Source organism: Ambystoma mexicanum, chromosome 6q (genome assembly GCF_040938575.1).
Source record: "Ambystoma mexicanum isolate Mex_15411 chromosome 6q, UKY_AmexF1_1, whole genome shotgun sequence".
Taxonomy (NCBI): Eukaryota; Metazoa; Chordata; class Amphibia; order Caudata; family Ambystomatidae; genus Ambystoma; species Ambystoma mexicanum.
The window spans coordinates 1,044,482,999-1,044,504,431 of NC_090937.1; the positions used below are offsets into that span (position 1 = coordinate 1,044,482,999).

Sequence of the window (21,433 nt, forward strand, 5' to 3'; positions counted from 1 at the left end):
CCAGCTGAATTTGACATAGTGAACCACAATATTCTATGTCATGACCTCACCTCTGCAGCCCACTTCTCACCTCACTCCTCAGCCACTTCTCAGCCCACTTGCTACAGCTTGGAGCACCTCACTCCTGGAAGGAAGAGCCATGAGTGTTCTCAGATGAAGCCTGTGCAGCCCCTGCCACCATCCACTGCTGAGTCCCACAGGGATCCTGCATCCCTCCCACTATCTACAACATTTTCACTAAGCCTCTATTTGACATTTTAGACTCCATTGGCATAGCGTACACCAACTATGCCGATGACACCCAAGTCCTCCCCCCACTCTCCAGTAACTACAAAATTGATGCGAAGGCCATCAACACAGCCTATTCCACTATTCAGGCATGGATGGCAGCCAACAGTCTGCCTCAGGGGCGAAAAGACAGAAATCCTCTTAGTAGGTCCCCAAGAAACCCTAAAGAAATTTACCAGCCAATATACCACTTTCACAATTGACAAAATTCAGATCCCTGTCTCCTCTTTGGTCAAGACCTTAGGAGTCTACCTTGATACCACCCCCTCCATATCACGTCAAGTCAGCACCATAGTCTCCTCGCCGGCTTACTACACCAAGCTGATCAATGCAGCCAAACCATTTTTATCCACTAAGAACTGCCTCTCGATTGCTAGAGCTATAATAGGCTCAGGATTGGACTACTGCAACTTCCTCTTTGCTGGCACTTCCTCATAACACTTAATGAAACTCCCAATAATCCAAAACAGTGCACTCCGTGCTGCTCTCAACATTCCCAAAAGAGAACACAACTCTGCATCCAGACACAAAGTCCACTGGCTCCCCATCAAAGAACGCGTCTTATTTAAAACTCTCATCATCACTCACAAGTGCATCACTCACTCACATAGCTAACCTCAAAAGTAGTTAGAGCAGGCTCCTCCAGGCCCATTAGAATACTATATTCCCCTCGAGTCATTATCCCCAGAGTCAAACGTACCAAAGCAGGTGGGCTAGCTTCCCATTCATTGTTGCCAGACAATGGAATTCCCTGCCACTTACCCTCAGAAATGAACCCTCCCAAATTGCATTTCACAAAGCCCTCAAAACCTGGCTGTTCCTCTAACCTTTGCGCTCCCGCTTTTGACTTACTCTTGCATATTCAGGTTCCCTGTAACCAAGGAAACTGGGTACACTTTATAAGTTATGTTCTTTACCCCTGTATCAAAGTAACCCACCTCTGTAATAGCTATGATATTTGATGAATGTACCACTGTAACTAAGGAGTTCATCTACCTCTCTAACAGCCTGTTATAATCTGTTCTATAATTATAGTTTGCCCCAGATGAACAGAGAAGGAAACAAAGGATCGCCTACCTGACCTGAGCTGGTGGAGAGGAATGTTCTGGGTGCTGATGGTATCTTGAAATGATTGTATATGTGTCATTCCCAGCAGTAATTAGGAATTCCCCTGAAAACCCCTCCAAGGTCTGGCACAAAGGCATGATCCCCGGGAGGTCCCCAGGGAAACCCCCAAGGGGGAAGAAAACCCTGCAGAGAGCTGCTAGGGGGCATTGTCTCCATGAGCTGTCCAGGCGTGGGATGTGGTTCCGCCTTACGCAGGTGGTGGTTTCTTAGCGAATCTGGCTAAGGACTAGATCAGGAAATATAGGAAGAGTTAGAGAATGGTATGGGGTTCTTGTCCCTTATATGTTACTAGAACCCCTGTAGAGGCTCTATGTCTTACCCCAGGTTGTAGGAGGGAATGCGTCCTGGGTTGTAGGTAGATAGCCTGGCTTTCTCAAGAAAAACCCTAGATGGGGTAGAAAGGCTGAAAAACAGTGTGAAGACAGATAGGGTGAGATGTAGAGAATAAGCAGTAGAACAATCTATAAGGATAAGCAAAGGATAAGTAAACGGATCAATAAACTCCTACCGGATTGTAGCTAAAGAGGTGTCGCCCCGGAGACTGCTCATGGGTGTTTGTCTGTAAGCCTAACGTGTCTTGGCCGAGAGATCGCGCTGGAACGGAAGTAGATGAAAGGGAAACAAAAAGGTATTATTGCGGATCCTAGGCTGCCATTAGGAGGAAGGGCTAAATGGGGCTAAGAGCGCCTACCCCAGAATGGGCGATGACCCAATGTAGAGCCAGAGAGTCACCAGGTTGAAGCCGCGCACCAAAGGGGCGTGGCTTCAATTGTCCGAACTCGGATGATTCTATTCATACGGATGCCGTGATTTGTGGGTATCAGATAGACAGGGGAGGTTAGGAGAATAGAAAAGCATCAAGAATGAGAGTTTAGGAACAAGGATAGATAAATCCTGAACTAGCTCACGTAGCGCTTGTATACTCCTAAGAGAGTAGCAACGCACCGGACTCCTGGCAGATTCTGCTGATATGTTACTGGAGAGGAAGTGACCTCAGCGTTCTGCAGTGCGTCCTGGAAGAGAACAACTAGACTGTTGTGGTTGGAATGGCCGTAAGCTGGGGAGGCCATGTTGGAATACGTCCGGGAAAGGTAATCTGCCTTACAGAACATAACAGTATGCCCCCTCTTAGAACCGCACCCTCCTGGTTTGCCCGGGTGCTTTTGATGAAACCTTTTCACTAGATTGGGTGTGTGTACAGCAGATTCAGGTTCCCAGGTCCGATCCGTGGGCGTGTATCCTTTCAAGTCTATCAGATATTGTAGACGACCCCAGTGATACCGTGAGTCACATATCTCTTTAACCTCGAACTCTGGCCCAGATGCGGCCAACACAGGTGGAGGGCGAGTGGAGATCTTTGGGTGAAAAGAACTCTGGTTGTCTGGTTTTAGTTGGGATACGTGGAACACCGGATGGATACGTGCCCAGTTACTCAGTAGACGGAGTCTGAAGGAAACTGCTATGGCGGCGTTCACCTGTAATGGTCCAAAAACTGGGGCGAGAGTTTGGATGGTACCAGATGTCGTGGACGAAAGCGTGATGATAGCCAGACCCAATCCCCTGGTTTGATTACCGGGGCTGGAGACCATTGACGGTCTGCAAAACACTTCATTCTATCCTGAGACTGCTGTAACGCTATCACTGCCATGTGATGACCTTGCCGGATTTGGTCCATTAAATAGTCTACATCCGGGAACTTGGATTCTGACTTCTTCATTGTGGTAAAGGGCGAAGGATTGAATCCGTAGGTACAATGAAATGGAGATGTACGAATAGCCGAATGGTAGGAGTTGTTGTAGGTGTACTCGGCTAGAGGTAGTAGATCCTTCCAGTCATCATGAGCAGCGGAGATGTAACTCCTGAGCTATCCTTCCAATGTTTGGTTGAGGCTTTCTGTCTGGCCGTTGGACTGAGGATGATAGCCTGAGCTGAGAGCCTGTGAAATTCCAAGGTATCGGCAGACATGTTTCCAGTACTGCGAAGTATATTGCGATCCTCTGTCAGATATGATTGATTCAGGTAGGGCATGTAATGTGAATATGTGATTGATGGAGATACGAGCCATCATGGCAGCGGAAGGTACTCCGGCAAGCGGGATGAAATGCACCATCTTCATAAAAGTATCTACAGTGACCATTATGGGCTTACAATCCCTTGATGGTGGTAAGTTCACTATGAAGTCTGTGGAGATTATCTGCCACGGTCGAGAGGGCAAAGGCATCTTGACTAAAAGCCCTAAAGGGGATTGCCGGGGGGTTTTGGTTTTCAGACATATGGGACACAACCTCACATATTCTTTAATGTCCTTTTGTAGCGAAGGCCACCAAAAGAAATGAGAGACCAATTCTTGAGTGGAGGCAATTTCCCTGTGTCCAGCTGTCTTTGAACTGTGACACATATTCAGGACCTCCTCCTGAAGCGATCGTGTCGGAATTAATGCCCTGTGTCCATAGAAATAACAACCGTCTTCCCAGGTCAAAGCCAGTTGTGTAGACCGTGATAGTTCTGCTTTAACTGCAGGATTCAGTTGGGATTTCAGACGTGCCTGAAAGTCGGGAACTGTATGCAGTTCCAAAGCCATCCGAGGAAAGATGGGTTCTGACCTGAAAGGGTCCTTTGGAAGATGTTCCTTATGGGAAAGTGCATCTGCCCTTAGATTTTCCTTCCCTGGAATGAATGTAAAAGTGATTCGGACTGGTGAGAAAAAGTGAGCCCAACGGGCTTGGCGGCTGTTACAAGTCTGGGCGTATTGAAGTATCCTGAGATTGTGGTGATCTATCCGGGCTTCCACTGGGAATGTGGCTCCTAGTAGTAGATGATGACACTCTTCGAATGCACGTTTGATGGCCAGTAATTCTTTTTCCAGCACAGTATAGTTTAATTCTGCTGGTGCAAGCGTCTTGGATGGATACGCCACTGGGCGTTCATGATCTGAGTTGTCTATTTGGAGCAGGACAGCACCCAGGGAGTACTGCGAGACATCGGTTTCCACAATAAACCGACAATTTTGGTCAAGGGACAGCAAAACAGGTGCTGAGGTTAAAAGCTCCTTAAGCTTTTTAAACGCTTGGTCTGTGATTTTTGTCCAAGAAAAAGGGACTCCCTTTTTAAGGAGATTCGTCAAAGGCTGGGTCAACCTGGAGAATTGAGGTATAAATGTTCGATAGAAGTTGGCAAATCCTACAAAACGTTGAATGTCTTTGCAGGAGGCAGGAGTTGGCCAATTCTGAACAGCGGACACTTTATCCGGGTCCATTGCTATACCCCTTGAGGACAGAACATACCCCAAATAGGTTACTTGGGGTTGATGAAAAGAGCACTTTTCCAGTTTACAATATGAATGGTACTGTTGGAGCCGCCGTAGAACATCCTCCACATGTTTTACATGTTCCTGGGCTGTGTTAGAATAGACTAGAATGTCATCCAAATGGACAACAACATTATGAAGAAGTGAATCGGCAAAGCGGTGGTCCATAAATCGTTGGAAGATAGCGGGAGCGTTTGAGAGGCCAAAAGGCGTTACCCTGTATTGGTAGGGGCCAAACGGTGTTCAGAATGCCATCTTCCACTCATCACCTGACCTTATTCGTATCAGGTGATATGCTCCTTTCAGGTCCAATGTAGTATAGATGGTGGCTCCTTTAACAGCGTCCAGGATGTCTGGGATCAAGGGCATTGGATATTTATCAGGGACTGTGATCTTATTCAGTCCCCAAAAGTGTATGCAGGGGTGAAGCTCAGCAGTGCTTTTCTTTGAAACGAAAAACAGTGAGGCGGCTGCTGGTGAGGTAGACTCTGTGATCAGACCATTCATTAAATTGGTCTGAAGGTAATCCCGTAGAACCTCCTTTTCATTGTTTGATAATATGTACATCCGACCAAAGGGCAGGGGCTGATCTGGGATCAGCTCAATCGCGCAATCATCTCTTCTGTGAGGAGTTAACTGAGTGTATTCAGCGGTGGAAAAGACCTCATGGTATTGCTGATAGGCTTCTGGAAGACCCGTGATCTGGTTCAGGGTAGTTACCCTTGGAGAACCCTGGAGCGTGTCAGGCAATACTCCGACCCTAAGAAAAAAGATCCTGCTGTCCAGTTTATGAATGGATTGTGTTTCTTGAGCCAAGGTAGACCTAGGATGATGGGATTGTGAGCAGCCCGGATAATATCTAGGGTGAGAATCTCTTGATGGGTTGAAATGAACATCAACATAGGATTGTTTTTTTCTTTGATGGGTCCCGAGACCAAAGGATTCCCATACACACTTTCCACTGGGATGGATTTGGGTTTGGAGGAATGTGGGATACCATGTGAGGCGGTCCAGTGATCGTTAACGAAGTTCCCTGCAGCTCTGCTGTCGATAGGTACCGGGATATCCTGCAGCAACCGATCCCTGATGGAAAACGAAACCTTCAATACTAACATGTTGGTATCAGAAAGACTGGTACATGTGGATGAATGAAAAGTCTGTGAGGAACCCTGTTCTAGAGTGGGTCCCAGCCCGTGGTTCCTCTTACGGCTGGGCGTCAGTGTTTCCCGAGCGCCTGGGCGGCGCAATAGGGCATTTTTGTACAGTATGTGTATTGACGCCACAGTACATACACAAGCCTAGAGTTTTTCCACGGTTTCGTTCTTCTGGTGTTAAGGGACCGCTTGTGGTTGACCCCAACTGCATAGGTTCGTCAGCAGCCTGAGTCGGTGGCAAGGGAGGAAAGGCAGAAGAGAGTCGAGGGGCCCGACCTCTTCTTCTTTCAGTCAACCTCTACTTCATACGGTAATCTAACTGCAATACTAGTGCAATGAATTCAGTTAGGTTAGTGGGACGCGGTACTCTGGACACTTTGTCTTTAAGATCTTCAGATAGCCCTCTCCTAAATATCGTAACCTGGGCATCATCAGACCAGGTGGTCTCACTCGCCATCTGTTTAAATTTGGTAATATATGCCAGTATATCTAGGTTTCCTTGTTAGAAGTCAAGGAGATGCTCTTGCGAAGCCACCCGGATCTCCTGTCGGCCAAACATGGTGCGAATGCTGTTGCAAAAGGCTGTGTGGGAGTCCAGAATGGGATTATTAATGGTAATCAAGGGAGTTGCCCAGGCTAATGCCGGCCCTGTCCTCTGTGAAACCATGTAGCTCACACAGTCTCGGTCGGTATGAAAAAAGGCCCCCTTGAACGTGAACTGTACGGCACAGGAGTCCAGGAACTCCTTGACCTTATTTGGGTTTCCATCGAACTGACCACCTGGTAAAGGCCCAGGAGGAACCTATGAGCAGTGAGGCATGCGAGAGGCTGCAGCCTGCTGGGCTGCCTGCTGTGCAGTCTGCTGTTGGCGCTGTCTCAGGGTGGTATTCTCCTGCTTAAGTTGTTGGACCTCAGTCGTTTATGATTGAACTGCAGCAATCAGCTGCTGGATCTGTTGTTGTTGCGGATCCATCTATAGGGATCTTTTGAACCCACCTCAGCTCACCTGGAGCTAGTCGGTAAACTGCTGACTCACCGGGGCGTTGCTAACTGTTATAATCTGTTCTATAATTATAGTTTGCCCCAGATGAACAGAGAAGGAAACAAAGGATCACCTACCTGACCTGAGCTGGCGGAGAGGAATGTTCTGGGTGCTGATGGTATCTTGAAATTATTGTATCTGTGTCCTTCCGAGCAGTAATTAGGAATTCCCCTGAAAACCCCTCTGGGGTCCGGTACAAAGGCTTAATCACCAGGAGGTCCCCAGGGAAACCCTCAAGGGGGAGAAAACCCTGCAGAGAGCTGCTAGGGGGCGTTGTCGCCACGAGATGTCCAGGCGTGGGATGTGGTTCCACCTTACGTGGGAGGTGGTTTCTTAGCGAATCTGGCTAAGGACTAGATCCGGCAATATAGGAACAGTTAGAGAATGGTATGGAGTTCTTGTCCCTTATAAGTTACTAGAACCCCTGTAGAGGCTCTATGTCTTACTCCAGATTGTAGGAGCGAATGTGTCCTGGGTAGTAGGTAGGTAGCCTGGCTTTCCCAAGAAAAACCATAGATGGGGTAGACAGGCTGAAATACAGCCTGAAGACAGATAGGGTAGATGTAGAGAATAAGCAGTAGAACAATTTATAAGGATAAGCAAAGGATAAGTAAACGGATCAATAAACTCCTACCGGATTGTAGCTAAAGAGGTGCCGCCCGGAGACTGCTCACGGGTGTTTGGCTGTAAGCCTGACGTGTCTTGGCCGAGAGATCGCTCTGGAACGGAAGTAGATGAAAAGGAAACAAAAAGGTATCATTGCGGATCCTAGGCTGCCAGTAGCAGGAAGGGCTAAATGGGACTAAGAGCGCCTACCCCAGAGTGGGCGATGACTCGAATGTTGAGCCGGAGAGTCACCAGGTTGAAGCCGCGCACTAAAGGGGCGTGACTTCAATCGTCTGAACTCGGATGATTCGATGCGTACGGATGCCGTGATCTGTGGGTATCAGATAGACAGGGGATGTTAGGAGAATAGAAAAGCTTCAAGAATGAGAGTTTAGGAACAAGGATAGATAAATCCCAAACTAACTCACGTAGTGCTTGTATACTCCTAAGAGAGTAGCAAAGCACCGGACTCTTGGCAGATTCTGCTGATATGTTACTGGAGAGGAAGTGACCTCAGCGTTCTGCAGTGCGTCCTGGGAGAGAACAACTAGACTTTTGTGGTTGGAATGGCCGTAAGCTGGGGAGGCCATGTTGGAATACGTCCGGGAAAGGTAATCCTAACAGAACATCACACTGCGACAAATCGCCCACGGGCTGTGCATTTAACAGAAACCAGATCACACAATGTGGATAGGTTACGTTATGACATATACTCTAAATCCCTTTGAATTTTTGATTTAACATTAATTGGAACAGCTTAGTTAGCTCTTAGATATTAAAACAGCGATAGAAGCAACATGGAAGCAACAGCACACAGCATCAATTTGTGAACGGAAGTCTCACTCGGGATGTTGGAAAGCAGATGTAATAAGGTGTAGATGTACTCAAGCAAACATAAGTAATCTGGTGAGAGATTCTCTCCTGGGAAAAGTATGCATGGGTAAATCCCGCTTTTGAAGAATGCAGCTTCCTGCCATATTCGATGATCTGAAGAAATTGTAGCTGCTTCATTGATGCAAAGCAAACATTTGAGGCAACAAGTCACATAAGCACAATTTTGTGTATGACAAAAAGGGACAAATTGAATTACTTAATATTTTTGGCAGGTGCAAAATCATGATTGATTGTATAGTTGTCTCATTCAATAGTAGAGGGATATATTTGACAGCGCCAATGGTGACCATGCTCAGTTCTGCGTAGGTTCATTTTCTAAGACATTTACTTTTCTTCTTCAAACTATGAGGTTCCAGAAAAGAAAGCCGTTCAAAAATGTCAACTGGGACTATGAACAGCCTAACTGTGTTGTATGTCAATGTGACTTTTTGAACAGTTGCCATCTTGCTATGGTCTGACGTACTGAAGGATGGACATCCGGAATGTGCTTAGCCACGAGTACCTAATACTTACTTTCCATCATGAAAATCTTTAGCAAGTCCCACAGAAAGATGGCGTCTGTGGTGAGAGATAGTAGCAGTAGATTCTAAGTTTACTGTAGTGTTATTACAGGAGGTGGCAGTAGAACAGTAATGTGTGGGCAGTCTACCACTGCAACTTAACACCGAAATAGAGCCTCCCCAATTGGCACATGCGGTACGCACCACATTGAAGTACAAATGAAAGCCCAAGTACGCAACACCTGCTCAGTTTGACAGAAGCATAGATTACTATGCACATTGACACCATCTGCTTTCTGACAATTTATGCTCCGATTCTGAAAACAAACAATACAGATTTGAATGAATGTAATGGTGACATCGAGAAGTTGTTCAAACCTAAACATGTGTCAACATATAACAGATTCAGTATTTATATTTAACTGTTCGCGATGCAGTACATCCTAAGTTCAAACTACATGGTTTACCTCCTGACATTGTCCTTGTGTAGACAGGAAGATCTTTGGCGATTCGCCTCAGAACATCTTGCTGGGTTTCGCCCCGGGGCTCTCTCTCCAGCAGTTCTTTGTCCGAGTACGACAGGTGGAACTGGAAAAGACATATAGACATCTATTAAAATCACAGCATTACTAAAGGACATCTTCACAGAACTGTCTTTCTACTCCTAGAAGAGACGGACGGCATTAAACGATGAACGTGAAAACTCAGTCACAGAAATGTGGTAATTTTACATGTGAAGTTGATCGGAAAAAATGGCAGTAAATGTGTTTAGCACCTTTTTGCCTGCGTATGCCTAATTTTCCCGAATTTGTATGGCAGTGTTATGGAGCGGAGTGGACTCAGTCATACAAATGCAGGTGAATTAACATCAGCATGGATATTCATGCTGACGTTAACACAATGGATTCCTATGGAATCTGCCTATGGAAATTACCACATGGTAAAAGCAGGTGAATTCCATAGGAATTCATTGTAAATTCTGTCCACAAAGCATACTTTGCAGGCAGCATTTACATTTTTATACCAAGGTGGTGGAAAAGTGAAGTGTCAAGGTGATTTTGTCTTTTTTTTTCACTCCTCACTTTTCCACCACTTAGTAGCTCATGTTCGATGTTGCATAATGTAAGCAAAATGCTGAAAAGTCTTTTGTAAGGCATTTGCGCATTTTGCTTATACTACACAACATTTTCATTCATTTGTATGGCAGAGAGTAGGTGTGGAGCGCAACTTGCGTTTCCACCACCTTCCTTCCTTTCGATCATACTAATGCCCCAGCATGCATTTTCATAGCAGTGCAACTGCTAGGGATACCTATGGAGCTCTCTGGCTATATGCACCAGCATAAAGTAGATGGACTCCAAAGGGATCCACTGGCTCCCACTGCACGCACAAATAACCTTCAACTCTTGCTGCATCATCTACAAGGCAGTGGCCCCCAAGTCACCTAGCTACCTCGCAAAGAAACTTTGCATCTCCAGCAGACAGCGGACCACCAGAAAGCCAGGACACTGGAAGACTTGAAATACGCCTCTGCAAAAAGGAAAGGACCAAAAAACAAGCCTTCTCTACCTACAACCCGAGACGATGGAACCTCCTCCCCATTGGCATCAGACTTGCTCCCACGCTCCTACAATTCAGGATATAACTCAAGACTCACTTCTTCAAAGAGTCTCTCCTTCTCAACACCTAGGCCATCCCGCTGCCCCTCGCACCACTTGACTCGCTAGACGCTGCACCCCCTCTCCTCCCCGCCGCCCGTTACAGCTGTATTTCTACTCTGTTCCCCTCTGTATCCCACCCCCGCTGTATATCTGTTCAGTTGTTACCACTGAAAAGCTCTCTGTTATCCATCTGTAATGATGTACACCTCTGTAAAGCGCTCTGTTAAGTATCTGTATTGGTGTATACCAATGTAAAGCACTCTATTTCTTCCTGAAGCTAGGTCTGTGCTCAAAAATCCCATAATAATAATTGTAAATGCTTCCTACCATGCTCACATGGCACACAGCGTTTACAATCACAATTAAATGTTGCCTACCATGCTCACGTGGCAGGCAACGTTTAATTGCAATTGTAAACACTGCCTACCATGCGCATGGCAGGCAGTGTTTACTCATTTGCAAATGACCAACATTTGGTGGAGGTGGGCCACCTACATCTATGTCTACACGTAACAGCTCCCGCTGTCCAATTAAAAACAGTTTGGCACAACCACAATAACACCCCTACCTATTGTGAATGATGACTCTAAGTTTCACACCTGTGAGTTCATACATAGGGACTCTTCCCATGCTGCAAGTTGATCTAATGGAGAAGATTAGTGCTATGTGGCAAATGCTCCGACCAAACCAAGAACTGATGTCCACGCCAAGAGCTAGAGTACACTATTATATATGCATTGTTCAATAGAAAGTCTATTAAACTTTAGAACTGTGTTATTCCTGTCTGGGGTCAGGGTAAAGTATCCTGAAAACATGTCTTCTGTATCGAATCGTGGGATCTCGTCACTTCTCCAAAGAAGGGAGATCTTCCTTGTGAGACTAGGAAGGTGAGCCTGCTACATCATATTCCCCCTATGGGGGGCAGTAAGCAGGACCTCACACGGAGAGACTCCCCTCTTGGGGACAAGGACTCCCATTTTGTCAAGTAACTCCGTAACCCCCTTTCATATGAATTGCTCATACCATCAGGGCCTCATACAAATGAGCCTGAACAAACCACTGCTTGCTATTGTAATTTGTATCACAAAGTACACCTTGATGCCAGAAACACTGAGAAGAAGAGTAAAGAAGGCATAAAGATTTCTAAATGGTTGGAATTCAACCATACTGAGAAGATGACAAATGAGCGAGTGAGGAAGAGTACTCTAGAGAAAGGAAGAAAGTACCATGGTCCTACGCTGGGTAGGACCCTGCTCCTGCAAGTTAAAAGGGAAGGAGGACTAACATCCGGAGAACCTGAAGCCTGGGAGTGCCAAACATGCAAGAAGGAAGAAGCTGCTGAAACCCTGGGAATCATCAGTTGAGGGGATTTGGCCAACTGACAAGAGAAGAAAGCAGGGAGAGGGCAAGAAGCTGTACCGTGCATACCCGTGGTCAGAAGAAGTGGTGACGTGACCCAGGAGAGGTGGACTGTAGTCCATTAACTATGCCAAGACCGCTGAAGCATTTTCTCTGCAGAGCAAGGAGAGCACCCACGAGGAAGGAGTGAACGGCGACCAGCTGACACCGCCCCATTCAAAAGGAGGTAAAGGGGGGACCGAGCAACAAGGTCAAAGACTGTAATTTCAATAACTGGACAGGTCACAGTTATGAAGATGAATGTAATAAGTGTAGTAAGCCTACTCATGTCAGTGCTAAGAAGAGTGAATATAACCTCAGGGTTAATCATACTCATGTCATTACTAAGAAGAGTGAAGATAACCACAGGGTTAATCACACTCGTCTCAGTATTAAGAATCGTGTCGATAATCACTGGGCTAATCATATTCATCCTAGTATTAAGAAGAGTGAAGAGTACTCTAAGAAGGTGGAGAGTACTCTAAGTGCGTACAAACCTTTGTATCAGCCCCATGTCCCCTGGGAATGAATTGGTTGTTTTAACAAATCATCTGATTCAATTGGTTGATCGTCTTTGTCGCTTCTCTTGGACCCCTCTCTTCGATTCTTGACCCATTGAGACATGAAAGAAATACTTGCAGTCATTGTAAGGTAATCATGCATCTCGTCACCTAGTGCCTTCGCTACACTGTATCGAGGGTCGCCTTGTAGAACTCACCAAAAAATTATAAAAGTAGTCAAAAAGGAGTGTACGCCGGTGCAAGAAGTAATGCAGTTTTATTAAGGTCCCCAGATGCAGCTGGCAAAGCAAATTCAAACAGAAGCAGAACAGAACTGCATGAAAAGGTGCTGTCAAAGAAATTCCCCTAAAATAAGAACTTTTATACAAAGCAAAGTAATTAGCATCTGTGATCGTGCAACATGAAAATATCTCCTCACAAAGAACTGATTGGACTTTGCACTTTGACCCCTTATAGAAAGACATACATTGTGATCAACCATTGGGTCCATGAACCTTCCCACACCGCCTTCAATTACACCCTCGTCACAATCCACCCCCAATTCCCACAGCACAAAGTTAAGTCATTGAAACATTTGATACGACCAGTGGGACTTTATTCAACTGTATTGTTCGCCTCATCCTGATTCTCATGAGAATGGAACTTTACCATGACACCAGAAGAGCCTTGCACCACGGACATACTACCATACAATTTGTTGCATATCAGAGACACTCTATCCCTGTTCCCAGGAAAAATGTCCTACGGGATAATTTGACATCACTGTGGTTCCTTTTGGCTCCATTAGAAAATTGTATTCTGTAAAATGATTTTGAATTATAAAATGGCCATGTATTGCTTATTAGTATTGCTTATTGCTTATTGTATTGCCTCGATCCCTCTAATCTATAACCTCGAACAATAACAACCACAGTGTACTTCTTTCGGCATTGGGATTGCAGACTGCACTAAATCACCAGCTACAGTGGTCTTTCCCATGCAAAAATACTAACACATGTTTAAAGCAAAAGCAAGTTTTTAAGGCCTATTTGCCTCATTTAGTTTTACCACTAAATTTGATTATACTTACCTGTGCCACTTTATTCATGGATTAGTTTTTATTAAGGATTTTATTTCACAGGTATATTTAGTTTACAATGCTATTCTCGCAGCTCAATCGTGTGTTCCTTTATACCATGTTGAACTTGCATCTTTATTACAAAACTATGGGCATCAATTTTTAACTTGGTTGGAGGAGCAAGGGAGTTCTCATGTGGCGTCCAGCCACCAACTCATGAGGAGTTAGATGGTGACCTGAGCCAGGCTGATTTCTTAGGGCACATAGGGCAAAGGGTAGACAATGTAGCCATTCCTTCTTCAAAGTAATTAATTTTTTTGATATCCTTTCCTTCAATAATCTATGTAATCGTTCACAGATGCCATTCACCTCGGGGTGATGTGCAGGGGAAAACATATGCTTAATGCCTAACAGAAGAACTATTTGTTCGAACAGCTCATTTACAAAATGCTGTCCATTGTAAGACTGCAAAACCTCACACACATCCCATCTTGGGAACACTTCATGCACAAGGAACTTGGCGGCGCACACGTGGCATCAGGGTGAGTGCATGGACCTGCCTCGATCCATCCAGAAAAAGGACTTAGCACGACCAGCATATATTTGTATCTGTTGCATGTCTGCAACATATCTACATAGTCTATATGTAGGTGCTGACATGGGCCATTGGTTCTAGGAATTGCCCCTCTCACTGTTCACAAAGTGTGCCTTGCAGTACATTTCTGGCACATGATGCAATTTATAATACACTGTGCTACATGCTGTAACAGATTTTCTTTTGCTATTGTAGCAGCTAGACTCTGTCTCCGGGTTGGTGGAGCTACTCCAGCACTACCCTCATTAATGCTAGAGGCATAACTGGCTTCCCAGTGCTATCCTGTCTCCAAATTGCCTCAGTGGGGGATAATGAATACTCCTGTTTCTTCCATAAATCCTTCTCTTCTTGTTGTACTCACCCTTGTATCTCAATTAACTGGATAATAGACAGCATGTTAAAGCCCTCCTTTACCATCATGCATCCTCCTGTCATTTGTTTAACACATTCAATTTCAAAATTAGCAATGGTTGGGAAATAGGCTTCCTTTTTGACTTCTAAATCTGTAGCTTTGTTTCTGGGAGAAATTAAATCTGTCCTTTTAGAATGCGCTGCGCATTTTACGACTGCTAGAGTCAATGGGAGTGCTAGTACTTCAATAAGTTCAGCATGTTGCACTGGAGTGCCATCTGCATGGAGGAAGCCCCTCCATTTCCAGCGTGACAAACCTGCATGTACGGTTGATGTCACATAGGTGGAGTCAGAGTACACTGTCACTTCCTCATCTTTGAATCTATGAACCGCGGCGATAAGTGCCATTAATTCCACGGGCTGTGCTGAGCAATGTGAAGGCAATCTCATGCTTGTCACTACTTCAAATTCAACCTCTCGGTTCAGCTTTACTACCGCTGATCCGGTATGCCTTTCGCAAGTCGTTTAGTAAATTTTGGAAGAACCATCAATAAAAACAACTTCCCCCCGCCCAAGGTCATTTTCTCCAGCTTGGGGAATTTCATTATAGTTTTTAGTATACGTTGTGCAATCATTTACATAATCATCCTCCCCTGCTGGTTCAGCTATGAACCTTGCTGGGTTCACTGTCTTACATCTGACATGTTTAATTGCAGGAATCGAGATTATTACCTCATAACCTGATGCTCTTTGTGTGCTCAATGTACTTTTGTGTTTCTCTAAAATCGCAAATAATGTATTCTCAACAATTAATTTTACTGAACAACCCATTGTTATACCTGAAGCTTTATCAATCACGAATGCAGCAGCAGCTAAAGACTGCTCACAAGCATATTGCCCTTTCATAACTGTATCTAAAATCCCACTATGATCGGCTAATGGTTTGTGTCCATGTCCTAATGTTATTTTCTGTGTAAGGACTGCTGTCATGACTTCTGCATTTGAATGGAAAATAAATAATCTGCAACTCCAATACAGGGGCATTACTGATCGCCTTTTTTAATTCTTCAAATCCTTCAATCATTTCATCTGTTCATATTATTTTACACTTGCTCACATGTGCTTCCTTAAGCCCTTTTAAAAGTAGATGAATATATGTACTGTAATCAAAAACCCTGCAGTAATTACATAGGCAAAAAAGTTGTTGCATTTCTCTCACTGTTTTAGGTTCTGAGGTCTTCATAATTGCTTCCTCTCTTTCAGGTGTCACTTTCCTTATCTCACAAGAAATCAACTGTCCTATATACAAGACCTCTTCCTGACAGTATTGTAACTTCTCTTTGTCCAGTTTATATCCTTTCTCTGAGAGGATAGTCATAAGCTTAATTGAATCTTCTCTACATCTTTCCTCTGTCTCACTGCACACCAAAATGGCATCCACATACTGAACTATTGCACCTTCAAGCTAAACATTGCATAAGTCCATTTAGAGGACTCTATAAATGATTGAATGGGACTCACAGTACCCCTGTTGCAAACAAGTATGTTTCAGGCAGATTCTTCTATACAAAAAGGAGGAAGTCAAATCCTGTGAGTCTTCATGGACTGGAATTAAAAAGAATGAATTCTTTTAATCTATGATTGCAAAATATTTGGCCTTAGATGGGATGTTACACAATATTGTCACAGGATTTGGAACCAAAGGAAACTCAAATTTGGCAATATTGTTTAGAGGGTGAAAGTCCAGAATAAATCTCCACGACCGCCCTGGTCGATTTTCTCACTGGAAATACAGCCGTGTTACATGGAGAATCAGATGGTACCAATATTCCTTGCTTCATCAAAGTGGAAATAGTCTTGAATATACTTTCATCCACTTCTCTGGACATGGGGTATTACTTTGCAAGTTGCAAAAGTGCTCCTGGTTTAAGCTTGATTTTAACTGCTCCTACTCCTTGTAATAGACCCACGTCATATGGACTTGTGGTCTATAAAATATTTGGCACTTTCTCCAAATCTTCCTGGAAAAATAATGGTTTCTTTTTTACCAACGCCATTCTCTGCGGTATTTCTCTATTCTTTACTTTTATCCAATAAGTAAGACTTATGAAAAATACTAATTCATCATCTGAGTACTCATCCTTAAATAACTCCTTGTCAGTCAATTCTGTCAGCCTATATCCTTCACCGAGGGCTATCACCTTTCTCCATCCTCTTCCCTCATCTGTCCCATGAAGAAGCACCCTTTCCTCTCTGACCACTGCTGCTTCTAAATCCAAAGGGATAATCCGCCCTTCTTTATCATCCATAGGGATTTCCAGTCTGAATAAAACTCATCAGGTATTCTAAATAGTTTACCTATCAATCTGGATAACCATGATAATAAAACAGTCACTCCATCCAAAGGGGCCCCTCATAATGCTTTCTGGCCTACAAAGGCTAATATAAACTCTCTCACATTCATATAATGTATCCCTGGAGTTGAACACACTAATCCTTCATCAGTAAAAGATATTGGCCCTCATTACAACCCAGGCGTTAAGGGTTTAACGGCGCCGTCGGCGCCGTTAACCCTTAACGCCTGATTCCCATTTTAACGCCTGCTTTTAGCAGGCGTTAAAATGCAAGGCGCTAAGCCGCCTTGGTGCTAATCACGGCACCGTAATTTACGGTGCCGTAATTAGCGCCTTACCCACTCCCATTATGCCCTATGGGGCAAAAATGGGAATGGGGAAGGGCCCATGGTGAATGGGGATTTACCGCCCCGGCAAGCCTGGAATGGGGCAGTAAATCCGCCATCCACCATGGCGGTAACGTAAATTACACCTTGGCGGTAAAGTTGAAAACTTACCGCCAAGGTTGTAATGAGGGCCATTGTCATTAAGTTTCATCATTAAGTTATGTCCTAATATTTTAACCGTGTTTGACTATGATATAATAATGGCATAGACAAGTGTTCTCCTATAGAGATTGGTAATTGGTCTGTAAAAGGAACTAAACTCATAGCTCCTGAGAATCCCTGCACATTGATTGTAATACCTGCCATTAGATATTTGCCCTCACGGACACAGAGATGAGTTGCTCCAGTGTCCACAAGAAATCAAAATGCTTTGCCTCCTTTCGTACCCATGACCCTTGGTTCCTCTTGAGGGTCTGGTGTCACTGATAGTACTGAACACATCAGGTTGCTATGTGGGCTGTCCTATTGTGGATATAAATTAATCCCTGTACCTGTGAAAGGATTTTATCCTCCCATAGTCACACTCCCTAATTTGGGTGCAGGTGCTTGCTGGACTCCTGAAGTCATATTCCATTGTGGCACCATAGCCTGCTGTGTCTGTGCATGATGAGTTTGTACCTGTTGTGCCTACATGGGTACTTGCTGTGATTGCCCCTGTGGCGATGGCATTTGTAATGGTGCTTGCTGCATTTGCTGTGGTTGCAGCACATATGTCTGAACCTGCGTGTGATCTTGGGCATAATATTCCTGTGGTTCTGAATTGAGCAAAGCCCCTCCCCTCTCTTGAAACTTCTGCAATTCCAGCATTGTTGGGGCTGTCCATCATTAAATCCTACTCTTCCCTGAGGGTTTTGAAATCCACCTCATCCTCCTCCTCTAGACCCATTTCCTCTTCAAATTGGCCAGAAATTGTACTTCTGTGGGATAAAATGTTTTTTTGCTGCACTGATTGCATCGCCTGTGTTACCCCACCTTCATTACTTGTCAATACCGCTGCCTCTATGGCTATTTTTTACAATGTTTTCTGGACTAACTTTGCATTCTCTGTTTCCACTCTCTTCTGCATTGTGCTCATTGTTACAAGCGGGGGGCTTGTATGTTGTATTAACATACCTCACCGCTGCTTTCAATTCCTTTAAACGATAAAATCCCGTCTTCCATGTGTCTATGCTCTTGTTTTCAGGAGAGGAAATGGTAGACAAAGGCGTTTTATCCTCACCTTTATGCTGATTAAGCATTCACTCCTTCTCTGCAGGATCTTCTTTCTCACTCTGGTACATCTTCCATAGCTCTAAAACAGCCAACCTTTTCAGAAACCTTTTTCCCTTATATGTAGCATGCAAATACGTTATCATATGTTGCAATATTGTTTTGACAACAAACCCTCCTCAGGCCACGGCATGAGTGTCTTATTAGTCATGCCTCAGACACATTCTGAATAATATTTCCTTATCTTAGCTTCGTATCTTGTTAATGTCCTGCATAAGTGTAGAAGAGGAGTGTCCCTCATGGTGACAAGTTGATTTCGACTGTCTATACTCCACTGATTTATGTTATCAAATATACCACAGTGATCAATTTGAGCAGGCCCCATCAATTACTGCTTAAGTATCCAAAAACCACTTTCTATCAATTTTTTATATCTCGTTTTATCGTTCATATTTAAGAATCTCTTATTTATTTATTATTTTCCTTTGATTTTTACCATCCTGATTGATGTCAATCTCTTGATTAAAAAATCTTAATTATCACATTGTTTTTTTACTATTGTTTTGTATCTACTCATTCAAACACAACAACAAAAGCTGTATACTTACATTTTATAATCCCATACACATGTGCATTGCGTTAATTTTTCTGCATACGCCTTCCTTTACTATTTTCAGTAAATGTATCTCCTCTCATTGTTGCTCCATCTTGGAGCTTGTTAGGCACTCTTCTTGTTGGTGTCCCCTTCCATCCCCTTGGAAGTGGGAATTGAGGTACCTACTTCTTTATAATCCCCAAAAATCCTGTTACTTATATATATACATACACAGGGCCGTGTATACACTTTTGCGCACAGATTTGACCACATAAGACAAAAAATTAAGGAAATGCAAATACCCCCTGTAGTCCAGAATGAAGACCATCAGGACCTAATAGCCTCTACTGCTGAGTATGCATTACTGAAGGCAAAGATGAAGAACTGACCATACGCCTTACTTTTTTAGAGGAAATGAGGCTACTATGCCAAGACGGGCGGACAAACAACAACAACAAACCCAGAGGGGGTGTGTTCAACACAAGAGGACGAGGGAGAGGGGGAAGAAAAAAATGAGGAGGGGCAGAGGGGCAACAAATTCAAACAGCAATCTGTTGCAAAGATCATTGCGCTCTGGGAAATAAATGATTATGTTATAGAAGCCATGAATAAACAGCAGATGATCAGTCTATCCAATCAGATTCTTACCACAGAAGAGACTAAAATATTGAAACTGGGCCTAAACTTTTGTCCACTGGGGAGTTCGAATATGTACAAACAAGGATAGACCTGCATAGGTTTATTCGAAAACTGCGACTAAAGAAATTCTTTGCCACCTCCACATATAAAAAGAAGCCAAAACAAACTTTGGAAGGATGGACAGAAATAACAATTGCAGAAATGGACACCTTGACAATTCTTGATGACTTAGAATGAGAAAGTCACACGGAAACAATGAATATGTCACAAATTTTGAAAGACTAAGTATCAGCACAGACTGGCCATCGACCCGTAAACTATATCTAAAGTGCAAATCTAAATTTAATCCTCAAAGTGCACAAAATTGCCACATATAAGCCTTCTCAAATGTTGTGATTGTTGACTTAAAAGATGAAAGAAGAAGAACTAAGTGGCAACCCAAAAGTAATCTAGCCAAAAGCAACAAAAAGTACTAGCAAACAATGCAAAATTGGATAAATGCATGATAAAACCAGCAGATAAGGGCTGCAATATAGTCATTATGAACAAATGTGAGTACATTTGTGAAGCGTATAAACAACTAAACGATGTGAGCTGCTATGAGAGACTCAGCAATAATCCCATTAAACAATTGGAAAGGGAAGTATGGGCCTTCCTGACCAAGTGGCAGCAGGCTGATATCCTAGAGGAAGAAATGGTGAAATTTCTATTTACCAAGAACTCTGTCATTCCTACTATATACTTCCTTCCCTAAAGTTCATAAGAATCCCCTCAAACCACAGGGAAGACCTATTGTGATCCTGTGAGGGTCCTTATTGGAAAATATGCCCATATTTGTGGATGAAGTTCTTTGCAAATTTGCATCCACGCTGCCCTCCTATGTGAGGGACACCACTGATTCTTTATAAAAAATTTATGAACTCCCATGGGAACCCACTTATTTGTTGGTAACCATGGACGTGGTGTCCTTATACATGTCCATTAAGCATAGTGATGGGATATTTGCCTGTCAGAAATTTCTCCATACCCGATCTTTAAATGATCTACAACACTCACAGATGATCCTCATAATGATTCAAATGTGCTTAGAAAACAACATTGTCATCTTTAACAATGAAACTTTTCGCCAAACCTGTGGAACTGCCATGGGCATGACCTTGGCACCATCATATGCAAACTTGATGATGGGTCACTGGGAAAAAACTATGGTTTGGGCAGAAGCCAATGACAAATACACTGAGAACATCGTATTGTGGCTTCGCTACATTGATGATTTATTCATCATTTGAGATGGGACAGTTCAGCTTTGGTGTGAATTTGTTAAATTGTTGAATACCAATGACCACAATCTAAAGTTCACTGAACACCATAGCCGACAGTGGATTGTATTCCTGGATGTGCAAGTAAAGATAGTGGCACAAAGAATCGAGACCAAACTATACAGGGAAATCACAGGTGCCAACATCCCATTACAAGCAAATAGTGCACATCCCAAAACCCTGTTATGGAGCATCCCACATGGTGAATTCATCCGTATTAGACGGAATTGCAGCAACATTGCTGACTTTGATCTGGCCAGCCAAGTAACAGCCCAAAACTTCCTACAACAACAATACCCTAAGAAGATTATCAAAAGGGCATACCCAAAAGTCCGAAAAATGAATAGTCAAGAAATGTTGGTAACATCAAAGACGGACTCACAAAACACAGAAGAAGATAACACCACCAGATTGATTCTGACATTTGGA

The 21,433-nt window shown here is 43.8% G+C and overlaps 1 protein-coding gene across 4 annotated transcripts in view; it reads right to left on the reverse strand.

The window, feature by feature from the left end:
- Positions 1 to 21,433, reverse strand: part of ZDHHC2 (zinc finger DHHC-type palmitoyltransferase 2) — a 1,080,498-nt gene that overhangs the window by 599,871 nt on the left and 459,194 nt on the right. For all 4 annotated transcript variants that reach the window (XM_069631585.1, XM_069631586.1, XM_069631584.1 and 1 more), the window contains one exon: positions 9,387 to 9,507. In XM_069631585.1, the coding sequence (XP_069487686.1) occupies positions 9,387 to 9,507 (121 nt within the window). The remainder of the gene's footprint in view (positions 1 to 9,386; positions 9,508 to 21,433) is intronic.